A 22,535-nucleotide genomic window follows, 5' to 3' on the forward strand; every position below is an offset into this window, starting at 1 on the left:
TCTGGGGCTGGTGGAGAGAAGAATGGGTAGTTATTGCTTAGTGGGTGCAGTGTTTTCAGTTTGGGATTCTAGAGACAGTGGTTGATGGTTAGACAACAATAACAATGTGCTTAATGCCAATGAACTGAACACTTAAAAATGCTTAAAATGATAAATTTTATATGTATATTTAACCACAATAAAAACATTTTTTAAAAAATTCATGACTGGCGACTTCCCTAATGGTCCAGTGGCTAAGGCTTTGCCCTCCCAATGCAGGGGGCCCAGGTTAGATCCCTGGTTTTGGGAACTAGATCCCAAATGTTGCAACTAAAACCTGGTGCAGCCAAATAAATAAATTCAAAAAATACACAAACAGCACTCAAGTGTTTACAATAAAATCATGATTGTTAAAAGATAAATATATATATACATATAGTAATGAAATGGTATACACCTGTCTATCTTAAACAGGGCGTGGCTAGGATCTTGAAGTTAAAAACAGCAAGGAGGTAGATTTCAAAGAACTGGAATTAGGGTTCTAGGGGGCGAAAGGATCTGCAAATGTGAAGTTAAGAGCCACCTTTAAGATTTGACTGTTTTACAAATACATTTTAATCCTGGGCCTATTCTCTCCATATCACCCTGTTTCTTTTGGTCTTTTTTTGACAGCATGTTTTGCTTCCAACAGAGGTTCAGTTTCAGTCTTTCCCCTAGTACTCTATCCTGAAAGTAAAAACCTGGATGTTCTAAGGCAATGCTTCTCAACAGGGGTGATTTTGCACCCCAGGAGACCTTTGGCAATGTCTGGAGATATTTCTAAGTTGTTTCAATGGGGCTGGGGAGCAGGGGTTGCTACTTGCATCCAGTAGGTATAGGCCAGGCATGCTGCTAACCTTCCTGAGACACAGGATAGTCTCTCACAACAAGAAATTAACTGGTCCAAAATGCCTATAGTGCTGGGTTGGGAACCCTCTTCTAAGATCTTATTCTAAGGTTTTACCAAGTTGCTTGATTTCTGGTAGAAATTGATTAAAATGGAAGTACCTCCTTTGATTTCCTACTTTCTCTTTTCATTTACATCTTTTATAGGAAAAAGCTAGTTTCAGTACATATGCTAAGGGTAGGTCTTTTATTTTGAGTTTACAGGACAAGGATCAGTGGTTGTGTTTATGACAAGTGGGGATAGGTGAGAGGAGGCTATTTACGCTACCATTCTCCTTATCCCGGCCAGTCCTACCATGATACGCTATGCCATGGGACAAGGTGAAAAATAGAAGGGACAAGCTGTTACAGACGGAGAAGAAGGGGAAAAAAAAAAAAATCTAAGTGAAGCCAGTGGAAGGCAGTGCCTATCCCATGTGGACTGGCTAATTCTTTCCAGTGGCCACTGGATAAGAGGAAATATCTATGAATCCAAATAGTTATAACAAAATATTTTTTAATTCAATTAAAAACTTAAATCATGAACTTTCTACAAGATACTACTTTTAAACTCAACATAATGTTTATAATTACTTAAAACTTACATTTCTTCTGAGGAGCAATAACCTAATGAATGTATAATACTACTGTGTCAATAACAAGATACTCAAATACTTTTGCTTTTATTTTCCTCTTGTATCATACTAAATAACAGACCTCCTGTAGCAAGTATAACTCATTTGGTGTAATTTAGGAATTTCGAAAAACTACTGAACATTCTAGGTCACTAGACCATTATAGTAATTCATTATCATAGTACACATTAAAATGGTGCCTTTTTACAAACACTTTGGAAAACTGAAAGTACATACTAAATACCAAATACATACAAACCCTTTAACCCAACAATTCCACTTTCAGGTATAGATTCAACAGAGACGCATGTATACACTCACAAAATGACAGGTATAAGAATGTTCTCCACAGAATTATTCATACTAGTCCAGAACTAGAAACTATTCAAATGTCCATCAATGACAGAAAGGATAAATTCTGCATATAATGAAATACTATTCAGCAATAAGAATGAATGAACTACAAATACATGCAACAATATGAATGAACCTCACTTAGGCAGGTTAAGTAACTACCTCCTAAAATACCTACGATTGAAGCCCTGAAACCTGTAAATGTTAACCTAACATGGCAAAAGTGATCTTGTGATGTGATTAAATTAATGATCTTGAGATGGGGGATTATCCTGGATTATCCAGGTGGGCCCTAAGTGTTGATGCAGAGGAACATTTGACTACAGAAGAAAGATGATGTGATGATAAAAGCAGAAGCTTTGAACAGAGGAAGAAGCCACAAGCCAAGGACTATAGGCAGACCCTGGAAACTGAAAAAAGATAAGGAAATGGATTCTTCACTTACAATTTCCAGATTCAGGAACCAATCTTGCCTCTGACCTAATAAAACTGATTTTGGACTTCTGATCTTCAGGACTGCAAGAGAATACATTTGTGTTGTTTTAAATTCCTTAAGTTTGTGGTATTTTGTTACAGTGGCATCAGGAAATCAATACACTCAAAAATAATGAGCAAAACAAAGAGTGTATTATGTATAACTGCATTTACATAAAATAAAAGACAGGCAAATTGATTTTAGAAGTCAGAATAGTAGCTACTTCTGGGGAGGAAGAAGAAAGTGTGGAGATAGGGGCAAAAGGAGAGCTTCTGGGGTGCTCATAATACTGTTTCTTAATCTGAAGGTGGCAAAATGAATATATTTAATTTGTGAAAACCCTTATTTATGTACTCTTCTACATGTATGGTATATGTAATTTTAAAAATTGATGTCTTTTCAACATTTTTCAATCTAATAGTCTGCTGAAAAAGACAGACATATTCAAGGAGGTGGGGAAAATACTTACCAAACAATAACTTTATTTCTCAAGAATACTAAAAATTTTGTCTCTCTCCAAAAGATTTTAAAAATCTCAACAAAAGACAGAATATAATAGTTAATTGCTAAAAAATAAACTAAAACACTGCTGAATTAGCTCTGTTATGCCTGCATCCTGGGACTGTAAATTACAAAAATACAAGTAAAACCACATTTTCTGAAATAACAGTAAACAAAGGAGAAAGTCAAATACTATATACCAAAAGATTAAAATTGTTCTGGGGGGAACTAGGATTCTTGAAACTAGTAAAAATGGTAGTAATAGAAATCTCATGCCATCAATCTGTACAGATCATTAAATATAAAAACAATTTATAAAACACATCAGATTTTATTGCTTGAAGAATACAGCATATGAAAATCACAAGAATGTCAAAATGAAAGTCACTAGGATTTGAACATATAATACATTATCAGATGCAGTAAAATATTAATTAACCTGAACTCTGCATCAAAAAAAAGGTATGGAAAATATCTACGTTTTTTCCTAAGAAACAGATATACTTAAAATAGAAAGTATAAGGGTGTTACAGTACAAATTAGAAAAGCCAACACTTATTAACTTATTATTTCTTAGACTAGACTACCTTTGGTACTTAAACTTTTAAAAAAACAATCCCTTCTATCTTGTTCAAACACACTCATGGATACAGTATCAACTCAAAACATTCAGCAGGATTAACCTATTTGTGGCATGGAAATTTATTTATTATTTATTTATTTATTATTTATTTAATAAATGTGTAACAATATTTCACTTTTTCTAAAACTGCAAAATATGACCATTAAGAATATGATCATTGAGAAATCTAATACTTGTACATTTGACTTATTTAGCTCTTCAATTAAAACTGGAATTCTAGCAGCCACAATCTATCTTTAGACCTGGTGAATACACAAATTTAAACAATTTGGCAACTGACATAGTGATTTAGATTACTTCATACTATCTTAAGTGGCTTTTCCATTTTGTTTTCAAAATACAAACACAATAGGCCAGTTCTTCAAAACACTGGATTCCTATAAAAATCACTATTGTACTTTACTTATTAGAACCAAATTAAAGCTTTTCCCTTTTATCAAGCAGGTTAAAATTATTTATGTTTCATAGAGGGCTAATCAATTATGACACATTTTCTTAAACAAAACAAAACCAATCATTTTTTAAAGCTATCACTCAATTATGATGGAGATAATGATGCCATTTCAAAGGAAGTATTGGACACTCTAGGCCATCTAGTCAAGAAACTGTAAAAGTAATGCTAAAAACAAACAACAAGGAAACTATAACTACAAGTTAAATTACAAAAAGAATCCCCTCTTATCGCAAGCATGCTCATTAACTGTCATTTCTTTCCCCTAGGAAAGGTCTTAATATTCATGAACCAACCAATGCAACCTAAGCAATTGTTTCACAAGATGGACTAAGCAAGTAATACTATTAATGATTACTGGAGTGAAATACTAAGAATCATGACAGTCCTCAAAACTGGGCAGTCTTTGAAATGTAATAGTGTAGCTGAAGATGAATTATGCTATAATGAAACTTAAGTTTTTAGCTCTACATAAAATAAAAACAAAATTGAAAACATAACCTACCAAATTTTATAACTACTATTGAACATACTCCTTCCTAGTTTTTGAATGCTTTGTTTTGAGATCTTTTTTAAACAAGTATATTTATCTGAGCATGTATGTTTATTGCCTGTATATATATACTCATTTTAAAAGACAAAATCCAGATACTGCAAAACTGAGCTTTGTTTTTTCACCAACCTGATCTAATGTCTACTATATCACACAGCACCTCCCCCCAATAATTTAAAATTCCCAATTTTTAGTTTAGTTAAAAGGGCAGAGGAAATGCAAATGGAGATTTAGAGCTTCTGTATAAATTTCACTGTATTTTTATAAACTTGAAGTTTTCTGTAACACTGTTTATTGATCAAACAGACTCACTGCTATCTAAAATTTCATAAACACCATTAAAAATTCAAAATTGATATTATACTGAACCTTAAGTTTTCAACAGTTCAAAGAGACAGATTTTACATGAATAGCACACAACAGATGAAACTTAACAGCAGATATCCCTAGAATACCAATGGCAAGTCCACCAAGATGCAAAATTACAGATAAGCATTTTTTCACTGTTTTCTTGGGCAGGGAAAAACATTTTACAGGGAATAGAAACTCAGCTGGTGAACTTCAGATATCATCGTCGTCGTCTTCATCCTGAGAAGACCCGGCCTGGGTGGACGCGCTTGCTGACGCAGCAGCGAGCTGTGCTTGCTGGGCAGCTTGCTGCATTTGAAGCCATTCCTGTTGGGCCAACTCCGCTTGTTGCTGTCTAGCCTAAACACAAAAAACATTAAAAAAAAATTTTTTTTTAACCTGTAACATGCACACTTTGTATATCAAACCAACCATAAACTTAGTCATTATTAAATTGGGTATTTTCCAACCACTATAGATGTTGTACATCAGGACATTAACTCTGTAAGAAAATATAATGAGAGACTGCTGCTTCTCAATTCTCTTAAGGAGAGTTTCCAAAAGTTTCCATAGAAGTTTTCTATAAAAGTTTCCTTTTATGTCACATAATGGTTCAACTGAAGAACCTAAAAAAGTTCACAGAAAAATCACAACATTCTCTCTCTGGTTTTCTTTTCCCTGTGTTTGCCTCTCTTTTGTTTCACTTGACTCTTCTGCCCTCTCAACTTATAATTTTGATGTAAATACTTGCAATCTAAAAATTGTATCTGTGGTTTAGAATATCACTAGTACAGTACCTCTGTTACAGAAAAGTACTGAACATGAATGCAATAGCTATCCTGATATTTCTTTAAAGTTTCTATCATAGTTCTTTACCCTATAGATACATTTCTTTCTTCCTCTGTCCCTTTCCCCTCTTTATAAATGCACACATATGTATGCGCACACACACATACACACAGAACATACCCTTCCCACATACAAACTAGTGAAAATACTTATTTAGTACTGAATTTGAGGATAGTTAAAATCCATTCATTTGAAATAACCTCTATAAAAACCACCACTGGATCTGAGAAACAAAGGTACATCCACAGGCATTACATGCTCTGTTGTATGAGCTAAGGTTCCTTCCCAATTTAATTTCATTAGCAGAAAAACTATACCAAGAAGGGAAAAATGAATCTGTTCTTGAAAAAAATCACATAATTTCCCATTAAGAGTTTACCAAAACAATGTTGTTTCTCCATTTCTGCCTTTTTTCATAATTAATCTTTTAGCCTGGCTCATTCCCTCGTTTAGGAATGGCCAATTGCTAGCCAGTATTTAAAACACACATCAGTTTTCTTGATCTTTCTAGGTCACATTCTCCGCTCTATTTCATAGTCTATTATTCTCTATGCATTCCCATACCTATCTATTTTGTTCTCTAATTACCTGAGTATATTATCTTTTCTCTCCTCTAGACTTGAGAATAGAAAATGTTTCCATATTCACTGTTGCTTTCCCAACATACAGGCCCCAAGGGGTTTCTGAATGAATGAATGTTTTGTGGGAAAACAGTAATGCTCAGCATAACCTTAAGATTAAGATTTTTTACCATGTACATTTCTAACTTTTCTTAATAATGTAATGCATTTATTATCCAAACATTCCCTGGGGATAATTATAATACATAAAAAAATCATTTAATTGTTACCAATTAAGTCCAAATTTCTCAGCCTAGAATTTAGACCCTCTGAATTATGGTGTGCTCCACTATATTTTCTCTAATCTTCTTTCAAAGCATTTATCTTGTGCTAAAAAACAAAACAAAACAAAAAATCCAAAAGAACCCCACCTAGAACATAAAATGTTTTCTAATGATACTTCATTCTCTCCCATTTCTGCTACCTTTACTCATGCTGATAGTCATTCTTTTTGAAATCTGATTTTCACCTACTGTAATTCCTCTCTTCCTTTAAGTACTCCTGAAATACTATTTTCTCCAGTAAGTTCGTTTCTGATTCCTTCCAGTATTATTTGGGGTCTAATAAGGAGACATAAGTCACACTAGTTAGGGAAACAGAAAGAATGTAAATATAAAAGATCATTAACCAAGTATAAAGGTTCTAACTAGGTAATTGAAGAGGCGAAACAAACACTAAGATTTGTGTGTGGCAACTACAGGAAGCAGCCACCAACCTTAAAAGTGAAACAAGGGAAGAGGCTGAAATTTTTAAAACTTAGAAGGTTTGAGGAGCAAACCACAGAACTGAAACTCAGCCTTCTGAAGAAGGCTGGTACTACCATCTCTAAGTTTAGAAGAGGGCCCCAAGATTTGAGACCCACATACCTGAGGAAGGGGATGCATGTTCAGGTTGGTTCTGTAAGTATTAGAGAAACTGCAAACCAGATTCAGTTGCTGCTACAGGAAAAAACTGATGCAGCCAGGGTGAAGCACTGCTGCGTTGCTCAAAGGAACCTGAAGCCAACTGGAAGTAAAAGAAAGGAACAAGTGCCTTCTTCCACCCAGCCATGTAATCTCCCTTCAGAGCCCCCCATTAGCAGCAGAGTCTAGGAGAGTCAGCTAGAAAAGCAGAAACATGGTTTGCAGACTACTGTGCCCATTCTCAAAGCTAGCACAGGAAGGGGATTTCATGTTGGAACAATTGCTTAGTAACTGGCACACTTCTACATTAAAATCTGTACTTGGGGATCTCTTTATATCTTCCTCATGAGTAGCCAACCTCATATAACAGATGTTAAGGTATCTATATTATACCTCCCCTCTGAGACAAAAATATTTTTTTGTGTTTGTTTAGGAAATTAAAGACCAGGTATTTTAGTAACTACTTCTACCTATTTTTATAAAGAAATATGGAAAATATTTCCATAATACACAGGCATATTTACTATTATGGCAGGAATACCCAGAGTTCAAAACAGACTAAGAATGCGTCACAGAAAATACTTGAAAACTGTAGAGCAAACCAAACATATCAATTTAATCAACTTAAGAATACCTACTCTGTGGCCTAATCAACTATAAATAGGTATAATTTTGTGGCACAAAAAAAAAATCAAATAATCTCAAGTCTCTACAGAGGTTTTATTACAAAGCTGTTTTATCTCACAGTTTGTTCATTATCTCGTAGTTTGTTCAATAATCTGCAAAGACATGTACTGGTTATATTTAAAATTTAACTGACTTTTTTAGGTACCACTGCCCCATATCGGCACCAATACTTTTCTCACTGAACAAAAAGGACTCTGATACCTTTAAAATCAATACTGACTGGTAAATATTGTTTGTTATTTATGTCCATAAATTAAAATTTTTAGTGGTATTTACTTTAATTTCTTTCCTCCTAACTTGCTTCTTACCCAATCCATCCAAAGTATTTTCCTTCTAAAATGGAAGCGTGAAAGAGAAGTAAATTAGGCATTACTTGCTAACCCACTTCTTCTGGAAATTTTCATTATGTTTTAAGACTCCCACTCCCACATGCTAATATGATTCATTTACAATTTACAGTTAACTTTAACCTCCCATACTAGTGGTACCTCCTTTTCAAATATTTGCTGCTAGCAGTGAAAGGCAGCTTCTCTAAAAGAGGCTGCTTTTTGTTAGTATGTTTTAAAATAAAGTCTAAATGATTAAGTGAAATGAAAGTTATGAAAAAGATGGTATAATAATTTATCAGTTCCATTCATATTTAAAACTAAAGTATTAACACTATGTGCTCTAGGAAGAGTACTAAGCAGCTACAGTAATTTTACTTCTCTTCTGATTTTTCTCACAAGAGCAAAGAAATACTAGGGTATTTTTTATCCATAGGTCAGGGCAAGATAGAAAGGAGATAAGGGAGGAAAAAAAACAACAGATGACAAGGGTAGAAAAGTGAAGACAGAATTTGCAGCCAGTAGATTATTTCCTTCATTCAACTTTTTCTCATAGAAATGATAAAGCACATTCATTCCACTTAAAAGTTCCAAAATAAAATTTAAATAAACAAAATGGTGGCTAGAGTATTAGCATAGTATTGTAGAAAGAGCACAGGTTTTGAAGTCAGAAGATATTTACCCATTTCATTTGTCTAAGTCGATCCTTCCCAGTAAACTAAGCTTCATAATGACATAACCACGTCTCTTTTTTACACTATTATAAGCTTAGCACCTAGCACTATATCTGGTAAATAGTGAAGACTTTAATAAATATCTGTAGAACAAATGATCTCATGCATGCCTCTCCATCTCTGAATCTGTTTCTTAAAGTGTAAATGAGTACAGTAAAATTTGTATTGTTCATTAAAAACTCTGCAAAGTATATAAAGTATTTAGCAGAGCATCTTTCCCTTTATCAAATATTTACTTTGGCACCCTGTAGGTGATCTACCATAGTAGAGACTCAATAAATAATAGCCACGAGCTTTTTAAAAAAATTATCAATCCTCCATTCATACCTCATATTCACATGGATTACAACAGTTTGCACGTGGTCGTGCCTGCCTCAAAGGCTTTTCTACTTTAGCACCTATTTTCCATGTTGTTGTGAGGATTAAATAATACTGGTAAAACACTTAACACATGGTTAGAACTCAATAAACATTGGTAAGCTGTATTTTCCTTATTAGTTTAAATGGTATCTGGTGTCTAATGCTTGATAACTTAAAATTTAAACAATTTTTAATATAAGCCAAACTGGATGTTAACGACTATAAAAAGATCAGTTATGGAGCTAATCTGGAAGAGATGACCTAAAATGGTATTTCCTAGTTCTAATGGTAATTACAGTAACTTGTAGCAATTCTCACCTCTTCTATTCAAAGCAAACCTGTCTTTCATTTTCAAATGAGAAGCCAGAACATTGTAGGGAAAAAACAGTCTCACTTCTCCCCCCACCTTCTTTTTTTTTTCATAATGGTACCTCCTCAAACTTCAGAATCATAATTTGGAAGATCAAGGTTGAAGTAAATGATTTCAAAAGTCTGTTCCACCCCTATAGTCCTGTGCTTCCCTGACACATCAATTTAACTCAGTCATTCAACAAATACTGAATACTACCCCTGTGCTAGTTAACCATGTTAGATGGGTGCTAGAGATACAATTCAGAGAAGGCAATGGCAACCCACTCCAGTCCTCTTGCCTGGAAAATCCCATGGATGGAGGAGCCTGGTGGGCTGCAGTCTATGGGGTCGCCAAGAGTCGGACACGACTGAGCAACTTCACTTTCACTTTTCACTTTCATGCACTGGAGAAGGAAATGGCAACCCACTCCAGTGTTCTTGCCTGGAGAATCCCAAAGACAGCAGAGCCTGGTGGGCTCCCATCTATGGGGTTGCACAGAGCTGGACATGACCGAAGTGACTTAGCAGCAGCCGCAGCAGAGATACAATTAATAATAGGTCCAGCCGTCAGGGAGCTTACAAACTAATGGCAGGGATAGACAACTGTAAATGATCACACAGCACTATTCCTATGATGAAATAAGTATCTCTGAAGAACTGAAACACTGTATTTTACATCCTCTTTACCACAGGATCACCTCTGACCCAATGACTCAGGTCTAACTTTCAAGATCTTCCCACTGGAAAGTGAGTTCAATGCTTTATATCAAAAAAGTATGTACTTATAGACAGTTTGCTTGAGCAATCTAAGCATTTCATTAGTACCCAGAAATGGAATGAACTATTTTTTAAGCTGTTCTTGTAAATCTTCAAGTTCGTAATTCCTTGCTCCTGCCTTTGCAGGGTAAGTAGGAAGGAGGTAGAGAAGAGCAAGTGAAAATATCAGTACGATATCTCAGACCCTGATGATAAATTTAGCCTTGAACAGTGATCTGCATTCTTAATAACCAGGTTATTAAGCTCTCAGTCTTATAGGGAGTGAATATTTAGTCATTCAAGGATCACTGTAGGGTTTCCCTTTTGGCTCAGTGATTTGCCTGCCAATGCAGGAGACACGGGTTCAATCCCTGACCCGGAAAGATCCCACATGCCGTGGGACAGTTAAGCCTGTGTATCACACCTACTGAGCCTGTGCTGTAGAGCCCAGGAGCTGCAAGTTCTGAAGCCTGTGTGCCCAACTCCATGACAACAGAATCCACCACAAGGAGAAGCTCCTGCCCTGCTACTAGAGAGTAGCCCCTGCTAACTGCATCTACAGAAAAGCTCACATACCAATGAAGACCTAGCATAGCCAAACATAAATAATTTTTTAAAAGAGAAGAGAAATCACTGTACACTGTAACTACCTTCTCCCCAGCTTCAGGGAACCTGGCAGAGAAGGAGGGAAGGCCAATTTTTCCCTCTAAATTTCTTCTTGTTCTTGCCTGTGGGTATTCTGGACCAGGCCCAGTGCATCCCATGCCTGAGTGGAAAGGACTGATGGAAAGCTTTTTTCTTTGCATCAGCATGGGGCGTATGTGCATATTGGTTGTTGTGTTATTCACTCCACGTGGAAGCTGTGTTGCATGCTGCATGGGCTTCTTCATCTCCTAAACCTCATCCCTAGGTATTTTTATCAGGTAATGAATGCTGCCAGCCTTTGTTGCCTCTGCTGTAACACAAAGGCACAGTGAGCCATGGAGACAAAGGAAGGTAAGAGATACTATAGCAGTCATCTTTGGAAAATATGATCTTCCACAGAGGGATGCTCCAAAATACGTTACAGAGCTTGTTTCCACTGTCACCAAGGGACCTGGAAGGGAATGAAGAAAGTACCTAGGATTCTGACAGTGGGCTAAGGCAGGCCAAGAAGATGGCAGAGCAGTAACACTGGAGAAATTCTGAGAGGCTAGTCACAAACTCCACTCAATTCCAGCTCCCGGTGGTCTCCTTTTTTAAAAAATAGGGGGAAATAACAAATAGTTCTTGTTGCTAATCCTCCAGAGACCTGACATTAGAACAAGTAAAAAAGGAGAAAAGTTTTCTGCCTTTCTCTGTTCCACTGGCCCTTCAAAGTTTTTAAGATTAGAGTGTTTTAAAGGTGTAGTAAAGACCTAAGTTAACTAAAAAGTAAATGTTAGTCAGATTTTTTTAATATGCCATTCGTCTAAAAATTTGATAAAATATTTTCTCACCAGTTCATCAGTTTAAATCTTACGAATGTTTAGGTATACTTTTCATGCTTTTAAATGGTCATTCTGCCTGAAAAAAACATCAAAGTAAAGTCTCAGTAGTCATTTGGAGTTGTTCTCTTCAGAAAACAGGTTGCTGCAAATATTTACTTTTATACAGTAGGCCAAATAGAGTCAAACTGGCCAGATCTAACATCAGACTCTATGATCAAACAATCAGCCACAAAAACAAAATTGTTTGCATATGCATATTGACTTGGGAAATGATTTAAGAAAACAGTATGATTTTTGTGTACAAAAAGGGTCAGATTCAGATGAAATAATTTAATATGTGTTACTTACTTTTGCAAATAATTCCTGTTGCTGTCTCAATAATTCTTCTTCGGGAATGCCAAGATTTTCCAAACGAGAACTGGCCTTTCTTCTTTTTAATGCTACTGTCTTGCATTCTTGTAAGACTTCTTTTACTTCACTGATATAAGAGCCAAAGCCTAAACTTTCTAGTGCTGGGAAAATGAAAATATGAAAACATCAGAAAGTGATAAAATACCACTTTTTCTTCACCAATGGACTATTTTGTGAAGCTTGCCAGTGGGAAGGTGGGGGTAGTGGGGGGAGGTATTTGGAGGGGAAGACTATTGTCTTCTAATAATTTTACCTATTTTACAGTGCACAATAATCATCTGTATGACTAAGACAAAATATTTTATCAGCTTTCTTAATATTAGATTGCAAATTAGTTAAAACTTAAGGAACATATCAAGGCACAGGCCTTCACTTTTCCTTTTCAACTTTTTAAAAACTAAAGCATTTCCTGTGAGGGAAGAAAAAAAGGCCCAATGTAAGAACATGTGGTTTTACTAAGAAAACATTTTTTCGTGTACCACTCATAGTAAATAAATCATGAAGTCAGTCATTTTCTCAAAGAATACAAAAAAAGGAAATATTTGGAATATATTTGTTAGGAAATGTATTTAGAAAAAGTAGGCTTAGAAAAAGTAGTCTGGTAACATAAGCTTTAACTTACAGCAGGATAGGAGGAAAGAATAGTTAAGTTCTTTTGTCTAATATACCAACAGGAAACTATTTTTAGCAAAGACACTCAACCGGCCAAGTTTAAGAAATACTGCTGGAAATAACTTATGAAATTTGGAATTTATTCAGCCAAAGACCCTGAAAATCAAACTTAACAAGAAATACTGCAAAAATATTTAAAGTGATGTGGAAGAAAAACTGAGATAAAGGAGACTATAAGGATAAAAGAAACATCAACAAAATATTCTATTTTTTCACATTTAGAAAGAAAAATTTATAAGAAAATAAAGCCTTCTATAATCTAGAAAGGCAAAGCATAAAATTTCCTTTTGGTTCACAGTATTTAAAATTATGTAGTTTTCGATATGTTGACTAATGCCCCAAAGTCATACTTTGCTTTCTGAACCAACAATGAAATACAGGTGGTAAAAAAACATGGTAAATGAACTTAACTTATTTTTACAGACTTTCAACAGTTATGATGAACCAGACTTCCTCAGTAAAGATGCCCTAAGTTCTAAATCTAGGAATTTGCTTTTCAGGGAGAATACCAAATATACCTTTAAAATGTATATTCCCATGTAAGCTGAAGTTTTTAAAGGCATCTTGAGTGATTTACAGTTTTAAATTATTTCGTATGTTAAGCTGTTTTCACCAACTATCTTTAGAAATAACCTGATGTCAAGAAGTAGACTGCTACTACTTGAATTTTAACTTACAGACCCCATTCTTTTGACCCTCCCCAAATTTCAATAAGACATTATTCTGAATTCTATTTACCACATTACCAAATTAACTACCACCTAATTCCTGGCCTCAAGGAGCTTGGGGGTATAGTAGGAAATTAAGTGAAAACTAGGCAGCCTGAATTTTTTACTTGAATTGACAGACATTATTTTTTAAGTGTTAATGCTAGAAGCCAAAGTTTTTCATTTGTATTTTCTCTTTTTAAAGGCACAAGCATATTAGTGTATTTTCAATAATACTGGCTGGAAATAATATCAAAAGAAACTAGTAAATGACTTATGTGTTCCACTACAATCTAAAGAAGTTTTATTTCTTTAGCCCTACAATAAGATCCTCCAGGATCTAGTCCCAGCTACCTTTCCAGCTTTATTTCTGCCATTAAATCCCTGAATACTTTGCTAAACCTGATCACTCAGTGTTTCCCAACAGGCACTGGTTTCCCAAATTCATGCTGACAGTAATTCATTCACAATCCAGATCAAACTCTGTCTTCAAATTAAGCTTGCCTGATCCTCCTAGACAGAAATCCGCTCAATTCAGTGGCTCAGTAGTGTGCGACTCTTTGCAACCCCATGGACTGTAGTACACCAGGCTTCCCTGTTCATCACCAACTCCCGGAGCTTGCTCTAACTCATGTCCATTGAGTTGGTGATGCCATCCAACCATCTCATCCTCTGTTGTCCCCTTCTCCTCCTGCCTTCAATCTTGCCCAGCATCAGGGTCTTTTCAAATGAGTCAGTTCTTCCCATCAGGTGGCCAAAGTACTGGAGTTTCAGCTTCAGCATCAGTCCTTCCAATGAATATCCTGGGTTGATTTCCTTCAGAATGGACTGGTTGGATCTCCCTGCAGTCCAAGGGACTCTCAAGAGTCTTCTCCAACACCACACTTCAAAAGCATGAATTCTTTGGGACTCAGCTTTCTTTACAGTCCAAATCTCACATCCACACATGACAACTGGAAAAACCATAGCTTTTACTAGAAGGATGTTTGTTAGCAAAGTAATGTCTCTGCTTTTTAATATGCTGTCTAGGTGGGTCATAACTTTTCTTCCAAGGAGCAAGCATCTTTTAATTTCATGGCTGCACTCATCATCTGCAGTGATTTTGGAGCCCAAGACAATAAAGTCTCTCACTGTTTCCATTGTTTCCCCATCTATTTGCCATGAAGTGATGGGACCGGATGCCATGATCTTAGTTTTCTGAATGTTGAGCTTTAAGCCAACTTTTTTACTCTCCTCTTTCACTTTCATCAAGAGGCTCTTTAGTTCTTCTTCACTTTCACTTATGTCATCTGCATATCTGAGGTTATTGATATTTCTCCCAGCAATCTTGATTCCAACTTGTGCTTCAGCCAGTCCAGCATTTCCAATGATGTACTCTGCATATAAGTTAAATAAGCAGGGTGACAACATACAGCCTTGATGTACTCCTTTCCTGATTTAGAACCAGTCCATTGTTCCATGTCTGGTTCTAACTCTTGCTTCCTGACCTGCATACAGACTTCTCAGGAGGCAGGTAAGATGGTTTGGTAATTCCATCTCTTTAAGAATTGTCCACAGTTTGTTGTGATCCACACAGTCAAAGCCTTTAATGCAGCAGAAATAGATATTTTTCTGGAATTCTCTTGCTTTTAGACAGAAGTAATCTCCCCTTTTTGAAAACAGAATTTGAAACTTGATTCTCACTGTATTTGTATAATCTTGGATATATCACTTAATATCTAAGCTTCAATTTTCCATCTCTAAAATGATAACAGTGTCTATTTCATAACACTTCCTACAATCAGAAGCACTATAATGGTTAAACATGCAGCCCCTAAGGCTGCCAGGAACTGACACCCAGCTCTTAGATTAGCTGTGTGACTTAAGGTAAGTTCCTTCACCCATGTTCTTAGAAAACAAGAATACAGTACCTACATTTCATCAGATCATGTTGCTATGAAAAATAAATGAATTAATATAAACAAAGAGCCAAGAAAAGAGTTTGGCCCACAGAAGGAACAAAATAAAGCATTTATTATTATATTATTGTACTTTATTACTTTAAGGGTTGGAGGAATCAACAAGTAATTAACTGAAGGCATTTAACACAATGTCCAACACAGAAGAGTTCCTTACCTAACTTGGACAATGTATTACTCATCTTCAGTTTTTAAACTTATTTTTCTCTTACATTTTAAGGAGTACACTAGTAAGTGTACAGGACCCAGATAAATGCACAGCTACGCACTGTTGCTGTTGTTGCTTAGTTGCTTAGTTGTGTTCAACTCCTTGTGAGCCCATATGCATTATAGCCCACCAGGCTCCTCTGTCCATGGGATTCTCCAGACAAGATAGAATGGAGTGGGTTGCCATTTCCTACTCCAGGGGATCTTCCCAACCCAGGGATCGAACTTGCATCTTTTGCACTGGCAGGAAGGTTCTTTACCACTGAGCCACCAGGGAAGCGACACAGCTACTACCACCCCATTAAATTCTAGCTAAACAAGTATATTAAATTCACAAAATTAACAAATCAATGCAACAGAGAGACAACTCTTCAAATATCATGAATTCAAAACTAGACATTAATAACTTCAATCCAATCTACCTTAAACCATGGCGGTCCTGGGTTAAAAAAAAGAAAAAAGAATCACTACTAAAATCATTAAGGTTGAGAACACTGCTTTCAAAAGAAAACTGCAAGTAAATCCAAGGTTAACATTAAATATTATTGAAAAAGCTGTGCTCTCAACACTGAGTACACTGTACTCTCAAAAAAATGGTTCAACAAGAGCAGCCATAAATTTAATCTCAAAAGTGTACTGACTAATCCTAATTTTAAACACATTTTGGCTAACAAATAGGATTAACTGGATATAGCATTTTCTAAACAGGGATGTTTTACATCTGTTATCATGCAGTAGTAATACCCCCATTTTACATAAAGGAGAATCTTAAAGCATAAGGAAATGTCCCCTAAGCAGGACCATCTTAGCTGTGCAGGTTGTTCAGTGCACAACAGCAACATATCTGAGGAGAGCCATTCATACTGTAAACATCATAGATCTGAATTCTTATTAGGGCACTTTTTCTGGCAGATGGTAATAAAGGTTTTCAAGGAAGGAGTATCTTTTTCTAATTTGTACAAAGGGATTTTACGGACTGCTGATCCCCTGGCTCTAAGGATCTCAGAGTGAAAGCTAAAACAATAAAAATAAATAAAATGAATAATAGTACATCTATTTTTAAATTTGTGGATAAAACACATATCACTTATTTCTCAGAGGTCTGCTGACATCTACCTTACAGCATATTAGGGGGAAAAAAACCCTTAGCAATATTTTTTCAATTTGAAAGATAGACAGTTATGACTACTTAAAAAAAAAAAAGGTAAAAATGTACACCCAACAACAATTTTAACATAGGTATATCTTATATTTTACAGTAATGATGTACTCCCCAAAAGTTTTGTTATAACATGAATTTATGTGAATTATTTTATCCTTCAAATGCATAGTGTATGCTTTTCATTTAAAAAAAATAAAATATAAAAAATGGCTTTCTCTAATTTCTCTACTTTCTTTTGTTTGTACTTTGGGGGAGGGAGGTGCTGTAGTTCACTTAAAATACATTAAGAGAAGGTAGGCCAAAGTGATTTCTTGGCTTAATGGCCTAACAAAGACCCTGAAGAATCATGTCATCTATGGCAGCTATCCCCAAACTTTTTGGCATCAGGGACCAGTTTTGTGGAAGACAATTTTCCCATGGTGGTAATGTGAGTGATGGTGAGTGGCAGATGAAGCTTCCTGCTCACCCATGCTCACCCTCCTGCTGTGTGGCCCAGTTCTAACCAGGGGTTGGACACCTCCTCTATGGTGTCACCACTCCTGGGGATCCGGGACAACAACGAGAGATGGATGGCAGAGCAAGAATCAAATATCATTCATCTTTATATCCTTAGCAGTATCTAGCACAGTGCCAATCCAAAAGTTAACTGTTGGGTGGCAGAAGGAAAACAAAAACAAAAGACATACTGATTTTAAAGAAGACAGTAAAGTCCTAACTTGAAAAGGACCTGTGTGTGATAAATTGTTCAATGCAAATGACATGCGTCCCTTCAGAAAAAAAGTATCAGTATGGATGCTTATCTAGGCAATACAATGCTATTCTCATTATTATTACTATTGTTACAATACAACTTCTTTGCAATCACTTAGATCCCCTGATTGCAAAACTACTTCAAATCCACTTTCCAAAACAGACTGTGGTTGAAGCTTTAGAACAAGGATACTTAAAGTATGATCTGTGGATTTGTATCACAACTGCATGTAATTGTCTGCAATGAGTTAAGTACAGAAACTCAAAGTAAGCATTTTAAGAGCCTTCACAGCAAAACTGTAGCTATGTGAAGTGATGGCTGTGTTAACTAATTTTATTGTGATAATTAATTCATAATATATACACACACCAAATCATTAGGTTGTAAAACTTAAACTTACACAATGTTATATGTCAATTATAGTTCAAAAAGCCGGGGAAAAAAAAGAAACTTCATAGCAATTTGACAGTAATTTTATTTCTATTGAATGCAGTATCAAAATTTTTCATTTTGTTTTTCTAGTGACTCATTTTTATTGTATTTTACCAAGTACCAGCGTGAGAGGGATTGGAGCAATACAACTGCTGAAGTGAATCCTCAGAGGCTTTTTCAAACTTTGACTAACTTGCAGTTACTATTCTCAAAAAAGTAAGAAAGAAAATGTAGCAACAGATTTAAAATGCAGAAGTAAAAATAATATCATTTAAAATATTCCTATTTACACTTTCTCTTTATAAATGGCATCATGACATAAGGTTAAACATAAGAGACCTTCAGTTTTACATTTTAATCAGTATCATATAGTTTTTAAATTATAATTGTAGCATATATTTCATATAAGTTTCTCAATTCTGACTGATTCTCAAAAATTGCTAAATTATACCTGAAACCATTAAGTATTATATATATATAAACCTTAGTTAACAGATTTGCCTAAGGCCAAACACTTCACAGTACACTTTGCAGTTCTTAACTCTCAATGTCAGTTCTTTCCATAATGCAACAGAACATGTTAGAACTCATTTAAGAATGTGTTCACAGAAACCCAGAAACAAAATAAAAAATCTTTGAAGTGTATAACTCCCTCTATTTGTGTGTATGTTATCTTCAATGCCAAGTCCATGTTCTTAAACTCAAAATAAGCAAAATATTTATATTAAAATTTTTTAAATTTTAACTAGGTTATATAATTTCAAATTTAATGGCAATAAAATTTGTTCAACTTTAGCTTGCATTTTACAAAACTGCCTCCAATGCTTAATTTGCTCTGAGAAGGCAAAGCAAAGCGGCAAGTGAAATGTCCTGAAGCAAAGTCTAGTTCAATAAATGTATTACTAAAAAATTCCAAACTTAAATATGTTAGAATCAAACCACTTTAAAATGTACATTATTCCACTTGGATATATCTTACATTCCTAAATAATCAAATTGACAGAACAGCATAAAAAAATGTCATAATCAGCTTTCCAGAGTTAGTCTATAAAATTACACTTTAAACACCTAAAAAAATACACACCTTAAGGATTTCTTTTAAAAAATTTTAATCACGCAAGACAAAAATTTCTTTAAATGATTAAGCAATATGAGATTATAAATATATAAAGTCTATCCCTCTAACTGGGGAGAATTTGGGGTTAAAATGTACGTCCTTATCTAACACTTAAGAACAGCAATGTTACAAGAAAACAAAAGTAATTTTATAATGCTGTAACAGGTCAATACATTATTTTTTTTAATTAATAAATCATCCTCAGTACATAAGGAAAATGCTTTCACTGGAACTTTCTGACTCATACATTAAACTGAATTTAGCATACTCCAAAGTTGAGCTATTTAGCTAGCATACTGCTAGCTACAGCTGCACTTTTCTTCCATCATGTCAATCAGAAATCTAAATATATCCTAGAAAAGAATAAACTCTACCCAAGAAGACAGATTGTAAGGCGTTATTAGATTTTTGGAAAGATCCCCACTTCTGTGGTGTAAACAAATGTTTAAGCAGATCCTTTTGAAATCTTTTGCAATTTTCATTAGAAAGGCAATGTTGATAAAAAGATCCGTTTTCTCTTGTATGAGTTATAAAAGGAAATTACAGCTATTTGTGTTGGACAATCTTATGAAAGATTTGTGACAACTGCACATATAATGTAAAAATAAAAACACAAGACAAAAAATAGACGACTTGGCTTTCATTTTACTTGCCAGAGTACTCTAAACAAATAGAATACTAGCTTTAAAGTCAAATATACCTTTTCCTAGGGATTTTTCTCCTTATATACTGAAATGGAAATGTCAGAGTATGTTTTATATATCATTAAAGAATCAAAAATGAAATTACAGAAGTCATCTAAAAAATGAAATGACAAAATGCTTCGGTCAATAACTACCATAAAATACTGTATATGGTGAATATGAGCTGATGTGTCCTCTACTTCAGAATAACAGGAAAGTCACCTTTTAAAAAGTTAAACTGTGACAATAAAATGGTAGATAACTGCCTGCCTACCAAAATTAACAATGAATTTTTTTTTCTGACTTCAAAAGCGATCCAGAAATTGTTAGAATTTTAATTGGGTTATTATAAAAGGTAAGCTATCACTTCAAAATTGACCACAACCTTCCCATAAGATTATATGTACCAGTCACAGAAAGTGCTTCCCAAAACATTATGACTAGTAAATGTCTCCCCATTCCTGAAACACATCATCAGAATATGGTCCCCCAAAGCCCTATTAACTGAACTAAATCCTTTCCAATATACAAGAGGAGAAACTTAAACTTTCAGAAGTGCTGTTCAATAAACGCTTAAGTGTATACATCTAAACGGGGAAGACAGCAGGAAACAAAAGGGAAAAGTTCCAAGAAAAAAAAACTCATGATCTTTAAATCCAAGCTTTAAAAATCTACCTCCAAGGAACAATGCAAGCTATGGAAGGAAGGAAGAAAGGAAGGAAGGTTAAAGAACACTGACTGCCTCTTTCTCACAGAATAGAACTGGAGCGCTTTGGCAACTTGTTGATGAACGGTGTGTGTGAAGTCGTTCAGTCGTGTCCGACTCTTTGCGAACTCATGGACTGTAGCCCGCCAGGCTCCTCTATCCATGGGATTTTCCAGGCAAGAGTACTGGAGTGGGTTGCCATTTCCTCCTCCAGGGAATCTTCCTTACCCAGGGATCGAACCTGGATCTCCCACACTGCGGGCAGACTCTTTACCATCTGAGCCACCAGGGAAGCCCATGAAACCATTTTTAAAGCAGAAAATATACTCCAGTCAACACTAATAAACTTTACAATTGTGAACGTTCACGTTAAGAATATTTTTACTCATGTTCTGAAAATTGATCTCTTCTTCTACACTGGTGAAAAAGGTCGGGTGGGAAAGGGGTGTCCTCTCCACTCAAGCTTGAACTTCCTGTCTGAATTCTAATTCTCCAAGAACTTCTGGCTTCCTCTCTCAGTTGTCAGGATCCAGGTTTCACTTCAGGCAGGCAAAGTTCTTTTAGGTTAACCTGGCTGTAAGCTAAGGCCGCTACTACTACTTTTCTTTGGGGGGATGTTAGCCGACTTAATCGCCTGCAGCTCTCACCTGCATTTGCTGTTTGAAAAGAACCACGAGAATACTACAGAGAGGTCTGAAGGCACCGGCTGCCTCCATGCCCGCAATGGCTTTTCAGTTACCAGTACTAACCAGGAGACAGAACTGAAGGCTTTGACATGAACGCGTCACGCGACCAGCAGGCTGTCCCCGGCCCCTCTCTGAAACAAAATCCCACAAATACCACTTACCTTGTATGACGTGCTCTGGCGAGATGGTTTTCTTTTCCGATTTGTTGCAAATCTCATTGGCTTCAGAAGATATAAGGTGAATGAATTCAGTGCAGCAGTTCACCACCAGCTCCCGGGCATCGTTAGCCACCCGGACATTGGGGAGAGTCTCTTTGATCATCTTATTGATAGCAGCTCTGGGTATAGTGAGATCATCATCGTTGCCAGATGAGGAAGCCATCGCACCTTCTCTCTCGCGCCCCGACTTTTAAAAACTCAACTCTGGTCCACGACGATTTTTCAAAAGGCCGCCCTCGGAGAGCGATCCAGGAGTCCCTCTGAGATGAGCGTGCAGAAAATTAAGGGGCCAGGGGTGGCTGGAGAGAGGGGGGAACACCCGTGTGTGTGAAAGATTTAAGCCGAGGTTGGGACCAAGCAAAGTTGGAGTGGCGGGGGGGTGGGGGGGTGTGCTGAGGATTCTGGGGACAGCACTGCCCACGTCGGAGAGGGGAAGGCAAGGTGGTCCGGAATCTGAGCACTGGAGAACCCCCTTCGTGTCTCCTCAGAGGGGCGTGCGCTGTCGTCTAACCGTTCCCCAACGGCGCGGAGCAGAGGCAAGGTCCGGGGGCACTGGTCTGGCCACGGAACAGGGCGGACACTCAGTGGGCAAGGCTCTACAGAACCGGAGCCCCCGCTGCCGCCGCCGCCGCCGCCGCCGCCGCCGCCAGCAGCCGATGCCCCCGCCTCGGCCAAACCATCCTTCAGACACCCGCGCCGCCGCCTCACAACATGTCGGCCGCAGCCGCTGCCGGAACCGGGACGGTCTCCAGGGAACGAATACGGACAGAACCACGCACAAGGGGACCGGCGGCGACGTCTACTGTGACCGTTTAGCCCGAACGCAGATCGTGGAAGCCAAAGCCACCCCAACGGTGGTCCCTCCAGAGGCCAGAGAAGAAGGTTTACTGGAAGCCTCTCCCGATACC

The 22,535-nt window shown here is 36.5% G+C and overlaps 1 protein-coding gene across 2 annotated transcripts; it reads right to left on the reverse strand.

Moving 5' to 3' along the window:
* Positions 1-1,555: 1,555 nt before the first annotated feature.
* DR1 (down-regulator of transcription 1) lies at positions 1,556-22,513 on the reverse strand. 2 transcript variants are annotated; one of them, XM_061121355.1, is made up of 4 exons: positions 21,571-22,513; positions 12,266-12,429; positions 7,199-7,337; positions 5,088-5,223 (listed from the first exon to the last, which is right to left on the reverse strand). In XM_061121355.1, the coding sequence occupies exons 1-3, from the start codon at positions 21,788-21,790 to the stop codon at positions 7,239-7,241; spliced, it is 483 nt and encodes a 160-aa protein (XP_060977338.1). In that variant the 5' UTR covers positions 21,791-22,513; the 3' UTR covers positions 5,088-5,223; positions 7,199-7,238. The 2 variants fall into 2 exon arrangements, with proteins under 2 accessions (XP_060977337.1, XP_060977338.1); XM_061121354.1 differs by lacking the exon at positions 7,199-7,337 and having other exon boundaries at positions 1,556-5,223; positions 21,571-22,391.
* Positions 22,514-22,535: the final 22 nt, after the last annotated feature.

Source organism: Dama dama, chromosome 20 (assembly GCF_033118175.1).
Source record: "Dama dama isolate Ldn47 chromosome 20, ASM3311817v1, whole genome shotgun sequence".
In the NCBI taxonomy this organism is placed as follows: Eukaryota; Metazoa; Chordata; class Mammalia; order Artiodactyla; family Cervidae; genus Dama; species Dama dama.

Bases quoted from the DNA above. Each gene is read 5' to 3' on its own strand.
- DR1 (XM_061121354.1), bottom strand. From the start codon at position 21,790: ATGGCTTCCTCATCTGGCAACGATGATGATCTCACTATACCCAGAGCT. The intron at 12,430-21,570 runs GTAAGTGGTATT...TCATTTTCCCAG, and splicing joins GCCAGAGCACGTCATACAAG to CACTAGAAAGTTTAGGCTTT. The intron at 5,224-12,265 runs GTAAGTAACACA...TTTTGTGTTTAG, and splicing joins AACAGGAATTATTTGCAAAA to GCTAGACAGCAACAAGCGGA.